Source organism: Sus scrofa, chromosome 3 (genome assembly GCF_000003025.6).
Source record: "Sus scrofa isolate TJ Tabasco breed Duroc chromosome 3, Sscrofa11.1, whole genome shotgun sequence".
Taxonomy (NCBI): Eukaryota; Metazoa; Chordata; class Mammalia; order Artiodactyla; family Suidae; genus Sus; species Sus scrofa.
In genome coordinates, this window is record NC_010445.4 from 26,037,430 (window position 1) to 26,059,992 (window position 22,563).

The 22,563-nt window shown below is 51.9% G+C and overlaps 1 protein-coding gene across 6 annotated transcripts in view; it reads right to left on the reverse strand.

Moving 5' to 3' along the window:
* Positions 2,448-22,563, reverse strand: part of C3H16orf62 (chromosome 3 C16orf62 homolog) — a 117,461-nt gene continuing 97,345 nt past the window's right edge. For 2 of the 6 annotated variants that reach the window (XR_002342394.1, XR_002342392.1), the window contains 3 exons: positions 17,344-17,509; positions 3,828-8,661; positions 2,451-3,001 (listed from right to left, as the gene is read on the reverse strand). Coding sequence is in view for 3 of the 6 variants with exons in the window: in XM_021086526.1 (XP_020942185.1) it covers positions 8,267-8,661; positions 17,344-17,509 (561 nt within the window). In the remaining 3 variants the exon portion in view is untranslated. Of the gene's footprint in view, positions 3,002-3,452; positions 8,662-17,343; positions 17,510-22,563 lie in introns of those variants that run through there. The other 4 variants (XM_021086527.1, XM_021086528.1, XR_002342393.1 and 1 more) reach the window with 4 other exon arrangements.

Here is a 22,563-nt window from a genome sequence, read left to right on the forward strand (position 1 = left end):
GCTGTGCACACTTGTGGGAGTATGTGTTCTGAGCTGGGCCTCTGTCCTTTTATGCATCACACCACATTGGCTCCCCTGCCCCCTTTCCCCCCAGGTCCAGGGCCCCCCTCATGCTGTCTGCAGGTTGTTGTGTTTTGGTGCGATTTCCGACGTTCTTCACTTGCCGACTCTGTAGCACACAGTCCGTCTGGATGGGGTGGTTTGGGGATTCTGGCTCTGCATCTGGGAGAGGCAGGCAGGGAGGGGTCTGGTGTGTAAGCGCAGCCAAGGTCTTCGCTGAGTATTGAACAACCCTGTTCTCAGACTTGCTGGCCGAGTCTCCCTTGGGGCGTTCTTGCCACCCCTCCTCCTGTGGCAGGGTCCTTCCCTCCTTGTAATTGCCTTCGTCAGCTCTTCCTGAAACCTCGTGCTTCATAACCACTTTATTTCTTGGGGTGATTCCTGCTGTTGTGCTTCCTTAGCCCACTAGGTCCCTCCCTGAGGCCCCCTTTCCATGACTAGACTGGCCCAACGAAAGTATTTGCCCAGTAGGCACAGTTCTCACCTTAAAAATTGTGTGTTCAGCTTTACAGAGTTAGAACTGTTCAGGTGTGTGGTTGAAATAATGCCCCCCACCCCCCCTCCTCCAAGTCCTAGTCCTAATCGTTGGGACCTGTTAACATGTTATGATACAAACAAAAGGGAGCTTAAGTTACCAGATGGAATTAAGGTTGCTAATCGGCTGACCTTAGTAAGATTAGACTGAGCCTGCCCAGATAATCCAGGATTAAAAGTAGAATTCGGAGCAAAAGCATCAAGGGACCTGTAAGGAACCCTCAACAAGCTGTCACTGGTTTTGAAGATGGAGGTGCCACAGAGCCAAGGGATGCAGGCGGCCTCTAGAAGCTGCAAAGGCAAGAAGACTGGCTGTCCCCTTGAGCCTCCAGAAGGAACGCAGCCCGGCCAACGCCTTCATTCTGGGGGTAGGCCCACTGAGACCATCGGACTTCAGGCCAGTAGGGCTGTAAGGCGATAAAATCTCCAAGTTTTAAGCCACTAAGTTTGTGACGGTTTATTTACTTATTTATTTGATAGACAAGAAATAGATTCATTAAGACAGGACACGTATGAGCGATGCAAACGGCAGGCAAGAAGGCGCTGCCAGTTTGTGGTAATTTAAAGCAGCAAAAGAAAATTAATACAGGTCCTATGCAGGAGTCTTCCTCAGGTTTAAAATCTTCAGATTAATTGTGAAGTCTCCAAGATAGCAGACTTCACCCCATGCAGGTCACGGATCTGAGAGACTGGCTGGTTGATTTAGAAACAGGCGAGGGGAAACCACACGGGACCGAGGCAGGTCTAAGCCTCCCCGGACCAGGTGATGGATGATTCAGAGGCAGCTCTGGCGGAACCTGTCCCCACCCAACGTGGAAGTGCAAGTGCAGGTTAGGGAAGAGCATTGGGAATTCTCTGACTCACGCTCGGGCACTGATGCCATCTGCTGGGTACGGTCTCAAAGGAGAACTGACTTCAAGTGCCTAATTTGTGAATTTGCCAATTGACTTTCATTTGAATGCATCATATAGTAAAAGTAGCATAGGCCAGGATTTTAACGGAAATGATTTTGTGAAGTAAAGCGACTTGGGAACATTTAAGCAAAACCACCATGCTTTCTGAATGCACGTTTTGTCCAGAGAAGGGGCATTCTTCAGTACCTGCTCTTCCCAATGGAGGCCGTTTTCTCAACAGAATTCTGGGGTGGGGGCCAATGTTAGGCTGGCCAGAAAATCCATAAACCCATAGCATAATCTTGGTCCTAAACCTTTCAGTTAAAATATGAGTGTGTATAAATTCTTTTTATTTTTTTGCTATTTAGGGCTGTCCCCGTGGCATATGCAAGATCCCAGGTCAGGGGCTGAATCGGAGCTGCAGCTGCCTGCCTACACCACAGCTCACAGCAATGCCGGATCCTTAACCCACTGAGCAAGGCCAGGGATCGAACCCACATTCTCATGGACACTAGTTGGATTCATTTCCACTGAGCCACAATGGGAACTCTGACTTCATATAAATTTTAAAAAAGTCACTTTACTGAGATTTTTAGCCACTTACACTGTGCGAGCTATAATCAAGCTTTTCACGGAGTGGAGGTGAAATGCAGTCTGTGTTGAGTGCCTGCCTCCCCAAATGCCATCGTTGGGGTGCACTTTTAACCTACAGCCTGGATGCCTTTTCCCGAGCAAGGGGTTCTGGGCTGTAAGTCACCACCACCAATAGAAATGCTCTTACTGGTTCAAAATAAAACGACTGCGGGCACTCCTTCGTGGTAATACCAGAATCACCACTGGTATTACCAAACTGGTGATGCTGCTGAGAATTGGGGCTGCAAAGCAAGCCAAGCAGTGCGTTTAGACACATTCTCTTCTGGACAAGAGTCAGCAGGAATTAAGTGGACAGTCACGACCACCAGCGTTCCTTCAGGAAGTTTATTCAGTTACAGTATAGTTTCCATGGAAGCCACAGGCCATCTCAGATTTGACCTCGCTTGCTCCTTTAGTCCCGCCAACACTTGCTAAATCCAGTCAAGTTGCTTTTGATAGCGAATTAAGGAGGGCATAGAGGCTCGTTCAGAGTGGACTGTTCTTCAAGGTTCTTTTTCCAGCTAAAAAACACCTTCCAGAAAAGAAAGACATTACTTGCATTCTTCCATTCCTCACTAAAGGCCCATCTGAAGGCCACCTGTGCCAAGAAACACTAAGACACTGTGCTCGCTAAGCAGGGGGGATCTGATGCCGTGGCAGTTCCGCCTCAAGGTCAGAATCATCCGGGTAGAGGCCAGAGCTTAAACCCATCTGTATGTGTGTCCCAATCAAAACAAAAAAGCAAAACAGGTCTTTCTGGACGTGACCCAGAGTCCCTAGGGTCAGGTCCTCGTTTGCAGAGGGAGCCTGAGGGCCAGCTCGGTCAGATGCCCCATGTCTGGTTGCCTGCTTCGCTTCTTGATGTATTCCAGGGTTTTCACCTAGGAGCAAAGAGCAAGAATCATCTCCTTTCCAGTTCGTGATTCTCTATCCTGGGGCCCAAGACAAATCGGCCACATTGTGAGCCTGTACTTTCTTCTTAGCAGAAAAGGGAGGGGAAGAAACCAGCAGTTTTTAAGTAAGGTTCCTTAGATGACAACTTGATTTTTTTTTTTTTTTTTAATCTTTTTAGGGCCGCACCCATGGCATATGGAGGTTCCCAGGCTAGGAGTCGAATCAGAGCTACAGCTGCTGGCCTACACCACAGCCACAGCGACACCAGATCAGAGCTGCATCTGTGACCTACACCACAGCTCATGGCAACACCAGATCCTTAACCCACTGAGCAAGGCCAGGGATCAAACCCACATCATCATAGGTCCTAGTTGGGTTCATTAACCACTGAGCCATGAAGGGAACTCCCTGAATTTTTTTTTTTTTTTTTTTTAAATGGCTGCACCCGCTGCATATGCAAGTTCCCAGGCCAGGGGTTAAATCTGAGCCGCAGTTGTGGCAACACCAGATACTTTAACCCACTGCACCAGGCTGGAGGTCGAACCCGTACCTCTGCAGTGACCTGAGCTGCTACAGTCAGATTCTTAACCTGCTGCACCACAGCAGGAACTCCTCCCCTGAATATTTTTGCTCTATGGATCTGAGGATGCGGAATCTGTGGATACAGACTGCTGTCTGTGCTCTGTAGGGCCCGGAGCCCTTCTAGAAGTGGGGAGACATGCTGTTTGATGTCCAGGCCCTGCTGCTGTGCTAAGGCCACCTGTGCCTGGCCAGTGGGCTCATGTCACTCGCTGGGACACCCAAGCGCCTCACCATGGTCCTGGTGTCGGCACAGCCATGCCTCTGTGCCAGGTGCCAGAGGTTGACGGAGAGCTGGTTGAGCCTGTTGTTGCGCAGGTCGCCGTGGGCCAAGATGCTGTTAAAGAAGGAAAGGCCCAGAGAGCTCTGGCGCTTCAGGGCCTGAAACAGAAGACAGAGGTTACTCCCTGGGACTGAGGCCCGACCCAGGGTTGACGGTGCCCAGAGGTTCCAGGGCCAACCCTACCACTGATCTGGAGGGCGAGCTGCTTCACCTCCCTGAGCGCCAGCTTCTTCCTCTGCAGGACGGTCAAGGCTACAGGACCTTGCAGGGCAAGTGAGTCTGGATGAGATGACCCAGGTGAAGCCCCTTGCTCTGTTCCTCCCGCTTGGGCATCACTGGGGGTGGACGCAGAAGCAAGGGAGGCCCAACGGTCAGTGGGCTCAAGAACCAGCAGAGATGGGCCTTCTGGCTTTAACGCCAGAACGAGGGAAAACTCCAGGGTCAAATATGTCTCAGATGGGTCCTGAAGCCACCCGAAGTGTCCGTCACTTTCCCACCCCCTTGGGGGCGGGTAATGAAGACCAAAGATGGCACCCAGGAACAGCTCTCCAATGCCTGGTGCCCACGCCCAGCTTTTCTAAGAGTCATTCTGTACTTTTTTTTGGCTTTTTAGGGCTGCACCTGTGGCATATGGAGGTTCCCAGGCTAGGGGTCCCGTCAGAGCTACAGCTGTTGGCCTACACCACAGCCACAGCCACAGCCACGTGGGATCGGAGCTGCATCTGCGACCGACCACAGCTCATCAACGCCAGATGCTTAAGCCACTGAGCCGTTCTGTGTTCTTAACACCAGCTCCTTCCTCTCTGGCTCAATGGTCTGATGGGAAAAGTACGCAAAGAAAGTGGAACCCAAGTGTCAGAGGTGGACCAGACCTGAGCCCAGCTTGAATGATAAAGACAGAAAGACACACAATCTCCAAAATAAGGCCCAGGGGAAGGGATACTGCCTCCTGAAGGTAAACAGCACCTGGATGGCCCAGGTCAGATCACTTGGCTGCGTGGGCCCTGGCTGGGTACCCTTGGCTGGCACCGTGAACACCAGTGCTGGCAGGAGCCCGAGTGTCTGCTTTGCTCCTTGGCAGCTAGTGGGTGTGGAGCCACTCGTAGCAGTGTGCCGGGAGTGAGCTCTGTGCTTCACACAACTCTTTGATGTTCACAACTCTGTGGGTCGGCAGGATCCCCAACCCCTGCTTTTTCAAACCCTAACTAGGTGCTACCAGGAAGGGACACCGCAGGTGTAATGAAGGGGAAGGACCCCATGGAGACCATCCTGGATGATCTGGGTGGGCCCAGTCTGGTCCCTTGAGCCCTAAAGAGCAGAGGGATGTCTTGAGCTGGAGCCAGAGAGAAGTAGCAGAAGACAAAAGCAGAGGGAAGACGAGGCAGAAGGTCAGACCACAGAGATTCAAGCTAGGGAAAGACATGACCCACCATGGCTGGCTTTCAAGATGGAAGAAGGGGGCCGAGAGCTAAGAAATGCAGGTGGCTTCTAGAAGCTGAGAACGGCCCCCAGCCAACAGCCAGCAAGGAAACAGGACCTCAGCCCTACCCCACGGGGAACTGAAGCCTGCCAACTCCAGTGAGCTGGCAAATGGATTCTTCCCGGGGCCTCCAGTAAGAGCCCAGCCAGGGAGTTCCCATTGTGGCTCAGCAGGTTATGAATCCGACTGGTATCCATGAGGACATGGGTTTGATCCCTGACCTCGCTCTGTGGGTTAAGCGTGAGCCGTGAACTTTGCCGTGAGCTGTGGTGTAGGTTGCAGATGCCGCTTGGATCTGGTGTTGCTGTGACTGTGGTATAGACCGGCAGCTGCAGCTCCGATTTGATCCCTAGCCTGGGAACATCCATATGCTGCAGGTGCGGTCCTAAAAAGCAAAAACAAAACAAAAACCCAGCCGGCTAACACCTTGATTCTGGCCGTGTGAAACCCAGAGCAGAGAAATCTTCTGATCTACCAAACCGTGATAAGTGCAGGTCGTTTTAAGTCGGTGGTGATTTCAAGCCCCAGTAGGAAAGCAATACACTTCCATTTTGCAGACGAGGCCCTGGAAGGTCAGAAAGCTCCAGGAACTTGCTCAGGCCCCGCCGCTGGCAAGTGCAGACTGAGGTCGCCCAGTTCTGGAGCCTGTGCCAGTACCTGCACCCCTCCCACGTCCTGCCCCGGTTCCTAAGATGTTCCCACAGGCCCCTGGTTAGCAGGGATCCAGATTCCGAAGAGGCCAAGAGATCTGCCCAGAGCAGCTACCCAGTTTCATCCAGGGAAGCGGGAATGCTTTCACATGGTCCAGACCAGTACGTACTGGTTCCTGCTTTTTCTCCACCAGCCCAGGAACCGTCCAGCTGTCCTTCCATGTGTGCAGCCCAGAGAGTGGCAGGCCCTGTGCTACCCACTGAGCCAATTACTCCTGCTGCCCTTGCCTAAGGGGAGCTAAGTCTCTGGAGGAAACACCAGCACAGTGAACTGCCGGGGAGCAATTAGGAATGCCACCAGGGGAGGGTGGCTGAGCGACAGGGGAGGGACTGAGCCTACCTTGGCAACAGCCTGGACCAGATAATATCACAAACGGCTGAGCCGACAGAGCAGCACTGCCTTCAAGGCGTGGGGGTCCCGCTGTCCCATCCTGAGCCTGCAGGCCAGGGAGGGGGGGGCGACACCCACCTGGCACGGATCACCAGCTGGTTGGCAGCTGCCCGCTTTGGGCCCCTCTGTTTAACCAGTGAGCTCTGGCCTGCTCAGGAGCCTGGGCTCGTCCAGAGGGTCGCAGCCCATACCCCTCGCCTTTCACCCCGGCCCTTGTCTGACGCCTGGGGAACAGGAAGACCCTGTTTTCTGCTCCGATCTCCAGGCCCAGCTAACAGAAGGCTCTCGGATCCAACCACAGAGTCTCCCCGGGGGAGGCCCTTTAACTACATTTCACGGAAGCAGAAGAGAATTTTTAAAAGTCCATTCTGTATCTTCTCAAGCATTTTGCCTTTTCTAAAAACCCAGTTCACAGCTGCTTTATTTTTAAATTTTTTTAATTTGCTTTTTAGGGCTGTACCCGAGGCACATGGAAGTTCCCAGGCCAGGGGGCGAATCAAAGCTACAGCTGCTGGTCTACACCACAGGCACAGTAACTCTGAGCCACATCTGCGACCTACACCACAGCTCACGGCAATGCCAGATCCTTTTCCCACTGAGCGAGGCCAGGGATCAAACCCACATCCTCATGGATCCTAGTCGGGTTTGTTACCGCTGCGCCACAACGGGAACTCCTCACATCTGTTTTAAATGCACAGCCCGTTAAAAATGACATTATTAGGGACAGGAGGGGGGATGAGGAAGGAAGAATGCCGGCCGACATGCAAAGAGCCAGGAAACTAAGAGCACACTGTAAAAGACCCCGAGTCAGGGCCTCGAGCCCCCTCCAATCCGCACCGAGGTTTTAATCAGCTTCTTTTGAATCTTTCCCGATGAGAACCATCATGTCCAGGAAGCTGGGAGGGTCTGGCTCGGGTCCCAGCCTCACCACACCCAAACAGACGGCTTCCCAAAGGATCCCAGCAGGGCTGCTTCCTTCACGGGGACCGAGGGGACCGGGTGGAAGCAGGCTGCCATTGGCACTGAGAGACGGGGCCTGGGCACAGGGGGTTCACAGCGCCAGCCTCGTCCCCCGGGCAGGGGACAGCGGTCTGAGGACTCGCCCCCCCCTCCAGGGTCGCCTGCATGCAGCCCCACAGCACGTTGTCAGGAGGAAGGATGACACGTTCCACCTCGGGTCGGTCCACCCACGCTTCTCCTGATCAATGTGCACATACGGACAGACGTGTTCAGGGAGCACCCTGGTATTTATGTGAGTTGCAATGTCTCGGCAACATGCCAGCCTTGCTCTTCTTTCAGAATTATTTTGGAGTCATTATCACCATCAACGCCTCCTCCCCCAAGAGAAAAAGAGACATTAAAATCGTTCCAAATTATATGGTTCTGGCTCGCTTTTTCTGGTGAGCCCGGGGGCCCTAGGCTTCGGTCGTTCATGCTGTCAGCTGTCACCTCTGAGGAGACCCAGCCTGTGGCATGAGTGTGAAGAAAGGCTTTTCAAGCCACGTGGTGTGCTTCATGGGCACAGCATGTCAAACTTGAAGCAGCCCTGCTCTAAGAGGCCCGGGCAAGGAGCTGGAGCCAGAGCCCCCAGTTGCAAGGATCAGGGGGGGCGCCGAGGATTCTGAAGAGCGTGGGCTATCATTTCCTCAACAGGCACTGGTGGAGCACCCACTACAGCCAGGCTCTGAGGTAGGGATGCTGGGGTGAGCAACAGATGGATCCCAGAGACCCACATCTTGAGGTCCCCACCGCAGGGAGTTTATATTCTGGTGGGGGAGGCAGGCCACTGACACGTGAACACACAGCGTTTCAGAGAGTGACCGAGTGTCCCAGGAACAGTACAGAGAGACCCAGGAGGACGGCGGCGACTTGGGACGGGGGTCGGGGAAAGCCACTCTGAGGAGGAACTTGAGCTGAGACCTGAAGGATGAGAGGGGCGGCCAGGAGAAGCTGGGAGGCAGAGAAAACAGCAGGAGCAAAGGCCCTGGGGCCCTCAGTGAATGGTCTGCACACAGACCCAGTACTCACAGGACAAACCAATGTCCAAGCGCCCTTGGAACTGGCCAGGTGGCCGGGGGCACCTACCTCATCCTTGGCCAGGGTCTTGAGATGCTCCAGGATCTGAGCCATCACCGTCTCGCACAGTTTGTTGTTTTCAGCCAGAAACTTGGAGTCTCCCCCGTAGAGGCTGTCGTTGGAGTCGACTGATGGAAGAAACCAGAGCAGTGAGACAAGGCCAAGGCCAAGGCCAAGGAGGGGCAGCCATGGCACTTGGTGTCAGCAGATGGCAGGAAATCACGGCAGGGCCGATGGAAATGGCCAGAATTTCCCACCGGGCTTGGGGCCTCGGAAATCACAGAGAAAACGCTTAGCCTTCTGGACAGTCTGAGCCAGAGACCAGGGGAAGCCTCCTCCTTCCAGCCCAGGCCCGTGGTGACCAACCGAACAGCTGCCAATCCTGAGCCCTGGTGGACAGGCACCGGCCCAGCGCTTCACACGTGCCAGTGCCGAGTCCCAACGACCAGCATGCACCAGAGGTGATGGGGACGCTGAGGCCTGAGCCCATCCCAGCCAGGATCCCAAACTGGGCGGCATGTTTCAAAGCTGAAGCTGTTAAGCGCTACCTCTGGCTGCCTGCCCTGTCCCTCCTCCTGAAAACTGCCACGGATAGGAGTTTCCTGGTGGCCTAGTGGTTAGGATTCAGTGCTTTCACTGCTGCAGCACCGATGGAATGGAAGGTTCCACTGTCTTCTAATCCTGAATCCTCTCACCCCATAGGCCTCCTTCCACTCTGCTTGGTCATGTCCTGTGACAGCCGCTGTCTAGAGAAGGACCAGCCACGAGAATAGCCCGAGTTTGACCTCCTGCCCTCCTTCCTTCCTGTCGACATTTGGATGAAGCATGACCTGTGGGTGAGGGAGGGGAGCGACTCCACGAGGTGCTCTTGTGCACTTTGTGGTTTTCACTTAGTGATTCTTGGAGCTGCTTCCATATCAGCACATACGGATCTGCTGCTCTGCTGTGTGAGCTGAGCGGTGCTCCACTGCGTGACGGACCAGAACAGGTGTGGTCGGTCCCTCCTGCGAACACTTTGGTGGTTCTCTCTTTGTGTGTGTGTGTGTGGACAGGGCTACTGCAAATCCTGCCTTCTATAATGAAACCACAATCTCTCTCTCTTTTTTTTTTTTTTTTGCTTTTTAGGGCCACACCTATGGCATATGTCAGTTCCCAGGTTAGGGGTTGAATCGGAGCTGCAGCTGTTGGCCTACACCACAGCCACAGCAACACCAGATCCTTAACCCAATGAGCGAGGCCAGGGATCGAACCTGCATCCTCATGATAGACACTAGCCAGGTTCTTAACCCTCAGCCACAATGGGAGCCCCACAACCTCTGTCTTGCAGAGTAAATTCTTTCCCTTCATGCCTTTTCTCGCCAAATCCTCTAATTTTTCCTCCCTTTTGGCAGTGACCATGTCATGTGGACGTTCCCAGGCCAGGGATCAAACTTGCGCCAGAGCAGCAACCCAAGCTGCTAGTGACAACGCTGGGTCCCTAACCCCCTTCACCACAAGAGAACTCCAACCAGATCCTGTCTAAACAGCTTTCATCCTGACTCCTGAATGCCGACTTGTACGTGGCTGAGCACATTATTTCCACCCGGTGTGGAAAAGTGGCGTGCGCAGTTCAGCGCGGAAGCCCTGGGGCAGCCTCAGCACTAAGCGCCCAGGAAGAAGGCAGGCACAGTGGCAGATCGTAAATGTTTCTCATTGGGTGGAGGCCTCAACTTTGGGCCACTGTCTCAGGTGTAGTGACATCTGATAAAGCAGAGGCCGTGCAGGTGCCTCGGGAGGTGTGGCTGGGCTTACACAGCCACAGGCACGCCGAGCTACTGCAGTCTGTGGTTTGGAGGAACTGGGTCTGCTCGGCTCATCTGCTGGAATGGAACCTGCTAGGCTCTTTCTGTCTCCATGCACCACCGTCCCCAGGGACCAAGCGAGAAGGAGCCTGTCTCCCAGGCACCCACAATCCCAAAGGATATTTCTGAGATCCGGGAAAAGCCCACGAAGCCATGTGAGGCAAATAAGAGGCGACACAACAAGCGAGGGACACGGGGCTCTCTGTTTAACAGGCAGATGGGAGAGGCTGGGGTAGACCACCCCATCACGGTCAAAGTCACAAGCCCTCTGGCAGGGTCTGCACAGAGCTATTCCAGGGCAGGGGGGCAACGAGCTGCAGAACCATGGGATCAAGTTTAACAGGCACTGGCCACCAAGACAAGAAAAGCCAAGGTATGATGGTTGGGGTGGCTTCTGAGCTTCAAAGGTGTGGCTCCCAATGAGGGTCACTTACAGGAAAACTGGCAAGTACATCAACAGTCAAGCAATCAGAAATACGTCTGAATAGCCTAAATTTGATGGGGGAAAAAAAAAAGTTCGACTTCACCAGTAATCAAAGAACAGAAAACTGAGTTCTCATGTGGTGCAGCACTTTAAGGATCCAGCATTGTCCCTGCAGTGGTGCGGGTTCAGTCCTTGGCCCGGGAACTTTCACATAGCGTAGGCGCAACCAAGACAAACAAATAAGCCAACAATTGTTTACAGGCAAAAAGAAAAAAAAAAAGAACAGAAAACCAAAGCCACAGAAGAATTTCTAAACACCAATTTTTTTCAATTAAAAATTACATGTGATCATTTTTAATAGTTCCTGTAATCTGCCTTGAATCTTTTGGGGTTTGGGATACGTACAAACATAATCGGCTGATGAGAGCATTTCAAGGATGCTTCACGTACGGTTCGGGTTGCGATTTCAAGAATAACAACTCCTCCTTTTATCCCCAGCTTTTCATTTAAAGATAAAAATGTCAAGGCTCTAGGAAAGGGGGAACAGCAGCACACCAAACAGCGTCCTCTCTCTCAGCCAGCATCACCAGTTGATGTCCTTTGCCACTTGGTGTAAGCTCTCTCCACGACACTCTCACAGACAGACATACACACCTTTTGCGGGGGGCGGGGAGGGGGGCTGAACCATTTGTAAGCAGGTGCAGACCTTGCTCTCCCGCTTCTCTGTGTGCAGGAGACCTCTACTCTGGGCCTGCGCTGCCCGTTTGTGGGACTGCTCTGGGGAGAATTTCCTAGGCCACTGCTGGCTCTGTAATGGTTCCTATGACACGGGTTGGCTGAACTGCCCTGGGCTGCAGGCATCCATTCCAGGTTTTCTTTGTTTTTGTTTTTTAGGGCCACACCCGCAGCATAAGGAAGTTCCCAGGCTAGGGGTTGAACCAGAGCTGTAGCCACCAGCCACAGCCACAGCCACAGCTACATGGAATCTGAGCCGTATCTGTGACCTACACCACAGCTCACGGCAATGTCGGGTCCTTAACCCACTGAGTGAGGCCAGGGATTGAACCTGTGTCCTCATGGATACTAGTTGGGATTGAGTCCACTGAACCACAACAGGAAGTCCCCATCCCAGGTTTTCTGAGACATCTCTGGCTCTGGCCACTGTGTCTCCACTGCTGCCCGTGACGTAGAGGGGCCAGTTATTCCCGTAAGAAGAGAAAGAATCTGACGCAGCCATTCCCCAGCATCCGACTGCCGAGTGGCAAACTGCAGCTGCGGAAGGAATTTCCCCCACCTCCACTGAAGGCTAGGAGAGTTCCTGGCAGAAACTCCCAGTCTTACTCCGGGCTGGAATCTTCTCTTGTTCAGATTAGCCCAGTAGGAGAAGAGAGAAGGCCTAGGATCGCCTGCAGGCAGCCCCCAAGCTGCAGGCTTCCTGCGCTGAGGGGCCAGTGGGGTGTTGAGAGCAAGCTGCTCGCACACACATCACCTGCTCAGCGCCGGGTTCTGGGAGCTGGAGGCCCCAGTGGGGAAGAGGCTGACCCCGTCCTGTGCGGATGAGCAAAGGGCGATCACAACAGCATGTGCCAGTACAGGGTGGCACAGGGGACATAGGATCCTAAAATCTAGGCTTGGTGGAGTTCCCATTGAGGTGCAGTGGAAACAAATCCAACTGGGAACCATGAGGTTGTGGGTTCGATCCCTGGCCTCGCTCAGTGGATTAAGGATCCAGCGTTGCCATGAGCTGTGGTGTAGGCCACAAACATGGCTCGGATCTGGTGTTGCTGTGGCTGTGGTGTAGGCCAGTGGCTACAGCTCAGATTCGACCCCTAGCCTGGGAACTTCCATATGCCGCGGGTGCAGCCCTAAAAAGCAAAGAAAAAAAATAATTAAAAAAAAAAATCTAGGCTTGGGATGGATTTGTTTTGTTTTTGGCCGCCCCATGACATGCAGAGTTCCTAGGCATAGGATCAGATTCCAGAAGCTGTGGCAGCACCGGATCCTGAACCCACTGTGCTGGGCCAGGGATCAAACCTGCATCCTGGCGCAGTAGAGATGCTGCTGATCCTGTTGCACCACAGCGGGAACTCCTTGGGATGTAATGATGGAATCAGTGAGATCCAGGCTGAACCCAGAAGGCTGAAAATTCCCCCGAGAAAGTGAAGAAAGGGGTCACGAGCAGGGAAATCAGTTTTCCATGGTAACACTTGGTGGTGACAGAAGGAGGGCGAAAAGGGCGCATGTGAGAGCTGGGAGGGACTTGGGAGCTGGAGTATAGACTGGGGCCTGGGAATCCAGACCTTGTGCTTGCCAGGGGTGGGGGGGTGGGGGGGTGGAAATGAGACCTGAGCAAATGGCCACTAAAAATAGCCCAAGATCTCTCTGCATCTGTCTGGCCCTGGGGTCCCAACCCCAAATGCTTCAAGGGCCTGGCAGGTGACGTGGAGGCGGGAAGGGGCTGCACTGACTTCCCATGGGCCCCTGCGTTGTATACTTCAACTCTGTATCTATCTGCATATTAAATAAATATTCAGGGGTTCCCATCATGGTGCAGTGGAAACAAATCTGACTAGGAAGCATGAGGTTGCAGGTTTGATCCCTGGCCTCACTCAGTGGGTTAAGGATCCGGCGTTGCCATGAGCTGTGGTTGTAGGTGGCAGAGGTGGCTTGGATCCCGAGTTGCTGTGGCTGTGGTGTAGGCCGGCAGCTACAGCTCTGATTAGACCCCTAGCCTAGTAACCTCCATATGCTGCGGATGCGGCCCTCAAAAGACAAAAGACATAAATAAATAAATATTCAGGAGTACCTGCTGTGGCACAGTGGATTAGGAATCTGACTGCAGGGGCTCAGGTTGCTTCAGAGGTAGGGGTTCAAGCCCCGGCCTGCGAATTTCCATATTCCCTGGGGGCAGCCGTTAAAAAAAGTATAAATTAATAAATACATGTTCAGCGCCAAGAGTATCCTTTGCTTCCACATCAAGCACGCTCTCTGGCATGCTCGCATGAAAGCACTGGAGTGACTGCTCCAGGTAACTTCAGAATGGTCTCTTCTTATTCATCCGGAAAGAAAACAGCCAAGGCTTTCCTTATAAATGCAAAAAACAAAAAAATGTGACCAGAGTCAAAGTCTGAATCTTTGTCAACACCATCTAAAAGGCTGCCTTGAATAAGAAAGAGATGAGGAAATGGAGCCCCAACCCTTGCAAAGCCTCCCTTGGTCCCCCGCAACTCTCTCCTACTCAGGCAGTTGGCAGGTCACAACTGTGCCTCCAGAGTAAACACAGCTGCACTGAGGAGGCAGCAGAGAAAACCCGCCCTTCTGTTTTCATCTCTAGAAAGTGAGACAACCAGACTCCACCTACCGAAGACAGCCGCCCACTCCGTGCTGCTCCCCTGGCTCCCACAGTCCACCCTGCTGTGTGGTATAGACAGAGGATTAAGTGAATTCGCTTAAGGAAGAGAAGAGCAAGGAAAGGGCCCGTTCCTCTGCCAGGGTACAGGGTTTATAGACCCACTTCTGTGGCAGCGACTTGCTCTTGAAATTGTCTCTCCTGTTCTGAGCCCTCCTTGCACCCTTCACAGAGAAGAAATAAAAATGCCAACAGGGAGTTCATGTTGTGGCTCAGTGGGTGACGAGCCCAACCAGTATCCATGAGGATGTGGGTTCAATCCCTGGCCACACTCAGTGGGTTAAGGATCTGGCGTTGCCGTGAGCTGTGGTGTAGGTCACAGACAGGGCTCAGATCCTATGTTGCTGTGGCTGTGGTGTAGGCTGGCTGATGCAGCTCTGATTCGACCCCTAGCCTGGGAATCTCCATATGCCGCAGGTGTGGCCCTAAAAAGACAAAAAAAAAAAAAAAAAAAAAAAAAAAAGCCAACAAATATAGGAAAAGCTCAACCTCACTGGCCATCAGAGAAATGCAAGCTATACTCATCAGAAGAGCCACAATGAACAAGATTGACCACATCAAAGGAACAAATGTAGCCCTCGATTTATGCCTGGTGGGAGTGTCAACTGGTATAAAACTGGTATAACTATTTTGGAAAACTGGGAGACAGCATCTACCAGGGCTGAACAGAGGCACATTCCAGGAGCCAGCAATTACCTGGCATATACCTGACAGAAGTGAACAACAAGAGTTATGTTTTCAGGCAGGTTCACAGCAGCACTGCTCATAAAGGCCCACAGCTGCATCCATAGGGGAAATGAATAAATTCTGGTATATCCATACAGTGGAATATTATACAGCCACGCAAAAGGATGAATGACAGCTACACATGACACAGAAGAAGCTCACAGACCTAACATTGAGGGAATGAACCCAGTGACACCAAAGCATGCTAGCCAAATGAGTCCATTTATGTAAAAGTCAAAAACTGACAAGCCAATCTGTAGTGTTAGAAGTCAGAGAGCAGTATACCTTTAGAGAGGAAAGTGGTGGTGCTGGGTGGATGGTGCAGGGGACCTCTGCAGAGCTACTACAGTTTGATTTCTGGATCTGGGTGGTAGTCACCTAGGTATGTTCACTTTGTGATAATTCACTGAGCTTGATGGTCTATTGCATGTGTGTAATATGATATAATTAAAACACTGTTATTTTGGGAATTCCCTGGTAACGTAGTGGTTAAGCACTCAGCACTGTCACTGCTGTGGCTCAGCTTTGATCCTTGACCTGGGGACTTGTGCACACTACGGGTGTGGCCAGAAAAAAAAAAAAAAAGTTGTTCTTTTGTAATCAAGGGGGCAGCATAAGGCATGGGCCACAGTGAATTCCACTTCCGGCACTATTTGGCTGTGAGCCCCTGAAACAAGGTGGTTGGTAAAACCAAGCTGTCATCCAGAGTCTCCCCTTGCTCCTACATAAAATGGGGACATGAACATCCTTCCTCCTGAGAATGTGGTCAGGATTCAGAGAGAAAGAGCGGCATGGAGTTGGGCCCGCAGTAGGATCTCAGATCACGGGAGCTGTCATCACCAACATCATCAACCAGCCTCACTCAGTTACATCTTTTTTTTCTTAATTGAATTTTTTTTTTTTTTTTTTAGGGCCACACCTGCAGCATATGAAGATTCCCAGGCTAGGGGTGAAACTGGAGCTACAGCTGCCAGCCTACACCACAGTCACAGCAAGTGGGGCTCTGAGCCTTGTCTTCGACCTACACCACAGCTCACAGCAACGCTAGATCCTTAACCCACTGAGCGAGGCCAGGGATCGAACCCATGTCCTCATGGATACTAGTTGGGTTTGTTAACCACTGAGCCACGATGGGAACTCCAAGTTACATCTTTCTGTATGTAACCCGACCCCAGCCAGAGGGAGCTGCTGCGAGTCACGACAGGAGACCACCCTTAGCACTGAGAATTTGCCCCTTGAAATTTCCAAGTGTAGACCCAGCTGCTTAACCCCTAAAGTACACATCTACTGGCCCAAGCACTTTGAACAACAGCGCCATTGTTTTCAGAAACCACAAATTGGAACCGAGGATCTGACGAGCAGGAAAATGCTTAGGCCCAGGTCGCAAAGGTCTGGAAGTGGGACTGTCCCATGTTATATCGAGGACATGAAGAGGCTGCTACACTGTGTGGCAGCAAGTTCAAAAGTGCGGGTCATACATGCAGGGAGGGGCAGCCACCTCCCTTCCTCCAAGCACCTGACCTGAGGGTCCAGACCAGGACCCACCTGCGACTGGGCAGGAACAGGCCCTGGATAAAGGTCATGTGTGTGCACATGTAACCACTAGAGTATTCTAGACTATTCTACAGCACACCCAAGACACTGTCCATCCCAAAGAGTGCTTCTCTGAAGTCTGTTTGTCAAAATGATCTTGGATGCTTTTTTTTTTTTTTTTTCTTTTTAAGGCCTCACCCATGGCATATGGAAGTGCCTAAGTTAGGGGGTCAAACTGTAACTGGAGCTGCCAGCCTACACCACAGCCACAGCAACACCAGATCCATGCCACATCTGCAACCTACGCCGCAGCTCACAGCAATGCCAGATCCCCGACCCAAGGAGCAAGGCCAGGGATGAAACCGACATCCTCATGGGCACTAGTCAGATTCGTTTCTGCGGAGCCGCAACAGGAACTCCTTGGATGCTTATTAAAGATAGAAATTCTCAGGCTTCTTCTCAGGGATCCTAATTTAGAAGGGACAGAGGGGGCCCAGGAATATGTTTTCTTTTTTTCTCTCTTTGCAGCTGCAAAAGGGGGAGGGAGTGGGATGGACTGGGACTCTGGGGTTAGTAGATGCAAACAGACTTTTGCCTTTAGAATGAATAAGCAATGCGATCCTGCTGTACAGCACTGGGAACTGTATCTAGTCACTTATGATGGAGCCTGATAATGTGAGAAAAAGAATGTATATATATGCATGTGACTGGGTCACTTTGCTGTACAGCAGAAAATTGACAGAACACTATAAACTAGCTGGTATGGAAAAAATAAAAATCATTTAAAAATTTTAAAAAAGAGAAAATGAAAACACTGCACTTGACCTCTAGGAAGTTCAAGCTGGGTGCAGGGCGTTGGGGGAGGGGACATGGCTACCTTTGTCTATGTGGTAGAGGTAGGTCTCCTGGCTCATGGCGGACAGCAGGTGCAGGACACAGGTGTAGATGCGGATTTTGTCATCACTGTTGTCCTCCCAGGTGTAGTCCTGGATCACGTTGAGCAGCTCTCGGACAAGAAACAGGACCCCGTGTTCAGGATGATCCTGGTGGAGAACCACAAATGGATAAATAATCCTGGATATGAATCAGGCGTGCAGGGGTGGGGGGAGAGACAGAAACCCAGGTCCCTCCCTTTGGCAGCTGTAGGAAAATGAAAGTGCCACCAGCCGCAGTTAGACAATCAGAGGAAAGGGACAAAATGTTGCCCGCCGCACTAATCAACACGCTCTGGTTCGGGGAGACGGGCTTTGAGAGCTCTGGGTCCCAGGAAAGAAAGCAAAGTTACCTGTCAGCTTAATGGCCTGTTTCCAAAATTACAACCTTGCTCTTAGGTGTGTAACAGTCCAAAAAGCCCTGTTCCTCCAACTACCAAAGCTAGATGGCAGGTCGCATAGCAGATGCCACAGCAGAAGCCACCGACCTCGGGTAAACCCCCAAATGATCACTGTCACCACCCAGGGCCCTGACTTTGAAAGGAGCCTCCCTCTTGAAGGCGTTCAACAACATCAACAGCTAAATTGAGGCTCCTCTCTTGGGAGAGGAAAAACCCAAGAGACAGTTGCAGAGCTTATAACACTGTTTCTCGAGTGCTCAACCGGATCAGTGCTGGGATGCAGAAAAAGGTCAGCAGCTTCAGCTCAGTTCCAAAGAAAGTACATGCAGTCATGCGGCTCCCGGGCTGAACACCCTCCAAGGACTTCTTCTCCCCCCGAGAATAAACTCCCAGCCCTGGTGCCATCACTTGCCGACCCAGCCGGTGCGCTGTGCCCCTCACTCAGTCCAGCACCAACTTCCCAGTCCCCAGGACCAGCTGGATGGCTCAGGGTCCTGGAAGAACACCGAGGGCACACTCGCCAGGGTTAGACGAGGACGGTTGAATGAAGGGTCATCAAAACGAAGGGAACTAATGAGGACAGATGACACCCAGGGCCTGGCAACTGCGGGAAGCCGTTTACCACCCCTGGGCTGAAAGCGTGCAGCGGGCAATGGAGTCACCGAGGCTGGGGGAGGCCGCCCAGCAGCAGCTGCAGCCTTGGATGGAAGGTCAAAGCCATTGCCAAACCACGGCTCTGTGAGCGCTGCAGGATAAATACCCGACCTTGCTCTCCTCCTGCCCTCCAATCCAGCACGAGCCCTTCCCGCTGGCTCAACTGGTTGGAAGCTGGAAGGAAGGATGCCCTGGTGATGTGCTCCCCAGAGGCCAGTCTCCCACACAGATCAGACACAAGGGCAGAGGATGCTCCTAGGGGCGGCTCCAATGCCACTGGGGTTCTGTGCCGCCAACTGGAATCTTTATCTGCAAGATGTGGCCACACTGGCTCCTTGACAGGCCTCAGACCTCGTCTTCCACGTTCGCTCCGATACCAGGCCTTCCCTGACCTGAGTCCAGAGGCCCCCTCTCACCCCCCGCTACCCCGGTCTCCTCTCTCATCCACCACCATCCCCATCACCCATCTCATTTTTTCAGGGCATCTGAAGTGACCTCATTCATTCCTTCAGTGGACTACCCAACAGTATCTCTTGGTTCATCTGCTTCTCATGCTGGCCTAAAACCTCCAGCTGGACGGGTACTTCATGTGTTGTGCTTGCCAATTAGACACTGCTAGGAAGGCCCAGTGGACACAACACAAATGGTGTCCCATCTCCATCCCTGCTTCCTGCACACTGCAGGCACTTGGTAGGTAAATAACGCTGAATGGAGAACTTTTTGTTGTTTTTTTTAGGGCCACACCCGTGGGATATGGAGGTTCCCAGGCTAGGGGTCCAACTGGAGCTGCACCTTCTGGCCTATGCCACAGCCACACCCACTGAGTGAGGCCAGGGATCGAACCTGCGTCCTCATGGATACTAGTCAGATTCATTTCCGCTGAGCCAGGATGGGAACTCCTGGACTACATTATTTGAGTACCTTCTATACGCCAGGCACTGAGGTGGCTACGAAAACAAATAATAGGAGTTTCTGCTGTGGCACAGCGTGTTAAAGGCACTGCAGCAGCTGTGGTGTAGGTGGAAGCTGTGCCTAAGATTCGATCCCTGGCCCGGGAACTTCCATATGCTGTGAGTGCAGCCATAAAAAAATGATAGTAATAGCTATCTTTTATGGTGCTATCAAGGCTACCACAGCTTTTCTTTTCCAGAAAGACACTTTCAGGACCCCCATCCCCATTCATTTCTCAGAGACGGGGAAGGAACGGCCCCGCTGGTACACGGGGGAGCCAGGATTTGAGCCCTGGAAATCTTGCTCCAGAGTGGATATTTAACTACTCTATTTTTAATTTCTTTAAATTAATTAATTAATTTTTTTGCTTCTTATGGCCACACTTGCAGCATATGGAGTTTCCCAGGCTAGGGGTCGAAACAGAGCTGTAGCTGCCCACCTACACCACAGCCACAGCAACGCCAGATCCGAGCCACATCTGCAACCTACACCATAGCTCACAGCAATGCCAGATCCTTAACCCCACCGAGCAAGGCCAGCGATCAAACCCCCATCCTCAAGGATGCTAGTTGGGTCCTTAACCTGCTGCGCCACAATGGGAACTCCTTACCTACTCCATTTATATTGACTCTCTACAGATGATTTAGTGGGAATTAGACTGTATGGAGCTGGCTGGTGGGGGGAAGGCATGCACGGAGCTGGCTGTTTGGAACTCGGCACGGAGGAGAAGTGTGATCTCGGAGGTGGCTGGGAGTTAACAGCTACGTGATCCGACGTGTGGATCCGCAGCATGATGCCTGCAAGGGGTAAGAACGAGGGGAGGGGGTGAGATGTCCGTACAGCTGTTACCAAATACAGGAGCTGCTGTTATGGTATCAGCGTGAAAGAAGACACGTGATGTTCCAAAGCCTGAGGAGCCCCAACTCTGCACCGACACTGCCGGGGCCACGTCCGCCTTCCCTTCCCAGAGTCGGCTCAGCCGGCAGCGCACTCTCGTCTTTCTTTGCTAATAGCTGTTTCTAACGTGGTGATTTTGTTCTGCTGGGTGGATATTCACAATCTCCTCTATTTCAGGATCTGCCCTGGAAAGAGACCATCTGAATCTTCCAGTAACTTCATTTCGATGCAAACTAAACCTTCAAAAAGGTGGAAGGGGGGGGTTACAGAGACGGGCAGGTTTGTTGCAAGCCCCTTCCGTAAGCTTGAAACCAAAGAGACAGAGAGATTATTTCCAACCTGCTCCATGAGGAAAAAAAATTTTCCACGATAGCCACGCTTCAGTGGTTGTAACAGTTCCCTCCAAATTATACCAGTGCCACCAACTGAAGCAAGACAAACACAGATTTTAAAAAAAGAAGAAGGAGAAGAAGAAGATCTTGGATCTTACTGGCAATCCGAGCGGGAAAAGGTTTCCCCTGGTGTCTCTGCCCAGGCTGCTGCCCTGACAGCAAACAAATGCTTATGAAGTGGCTCCCAAGGGGTTCCTGGGAGGGACGCAAACCTCTCTCCGGCTCTCAGAGTGATGGAAGGGGGCCTGGCCTCCACCACTCACAATATCCCTCTGGGTCCTTGGTCTGCGGGAATCCTTCTATTAAATGTCACTCCTTGAGGGAGTTTCTTTTGTGGCTCGGCAGTTAACGAACCCGACTAGGATCCATGAGGATGCAGGTTTGATCCCTGGCCTCGCTCAGTGGGTTAAGGATCTGGTGTTGCCGTGAGCTGTGGTGTAGATTGAAGATGTGGCTCAGATCCTACATTGCGTTGCTGTGGATGTGGTGTAGGCCGGCAGCTACAGCTCCGACTGGACCCCTAGCCTAGGAACCTCCATATGCCGCTGGTGTGGCCCTAAAAAGAACAAAAAAAAAAAAAAAAGAGAGAGAGAGATTAGGATCCAGACACACCCAGAGGGAAGACCATGTGCAGACACAGGGAGACGGGCATCTCCAAGCCGAGGAGAAAGGGCCTTGGAAGAAACTAATCTTGCCCACATCTTGACCTGGGACTTCTAACTTTTAGAATTGTGAGACAATAAAAGTATGGCTGTTTTTTAAAAAAAAAACAACTGAAGCTCCCCGAGGGCCCTGTCGTTTTTTATGATGCTTTATACGATTGTAGTTACATTTTTTTTTTTTTCTCTTGAATGTCTGTCTCTTTGAGTGGGAGGACACACTTCCTGTGCTCACTGCTTCATTCCCACAGCAACAGATACCGGCGGGGGAGGCGGGATGAATGGGGATGAATGACGCTTAGCACCTGGATACCACGTTCTGCTGCCGGCTGGACATTTTCACAAAGATAAGAAGCAGGAATGACACGTCCCTGCTGTGTGCCGGTGATCAGTGCCAGAAAACTGATGGGAAGAACACTTCCAGGGCCCACAAATTTCAACCGCCTCAATATGAGGCCTCTGGACTGGGAACACTGAACTTGTTCAATCAATTCTACTTTTCTGGTCCTACCAGATGTTGGGAAAAGAAATGCATGAGATCAATTACACAGAGAAGACTGTTCTGAGGTCCACCTAGAGGCTCACCGCTCCTAATACCGAAGCAGAATGCTTCCGAAATGCTCCCCGAGCAGCACTGCTTGCTGAGGACAGAGGGCTGTCTTGGGGGAATGCTACTTCTAGTATGAACTTGGGGCATTTCTACGTATGAATACAGTGGGTCAGGGATCTCATTTTGTCTAAAAGGGCTTCAACTGGGGAGTTCCCTGGTGGTCTAGTGGTCTGGATTTGGCACTTCCACTGTAGCAGCCCAGGTTCAATCCCTGGTCTGGGACCTGAAATCCCACATCAAGTGGCCGAATGTCTCCGCAAAAAAAAATAATAATGAAAATAAAAATAAATAAGTAAAAGGGCCTCATTTTTCCCTAAACACATAAAATGAACCCACGCTTTTCAAACTCATTCTTTAAAGGCCTTGGGCACTGTTGGTAAGAATGCAAAATGGTGCAGCCACCATAGAAAACAGTATGGAGAGTCTTCCAACATTTAAAAGGGAACTCCCAGGAGTTCCCACTGTGGCTCAGCGGGTTACAAACCTGAGTAGATCCATAAGGATGACAGTTCAATCCCTGGCCTCACTCAGTGGGTTAAGGATCTGGTGTTGCCGTGAACTGTGGTGTAGGTCACAGACAGGGCTCGTATCCTATGCTGCT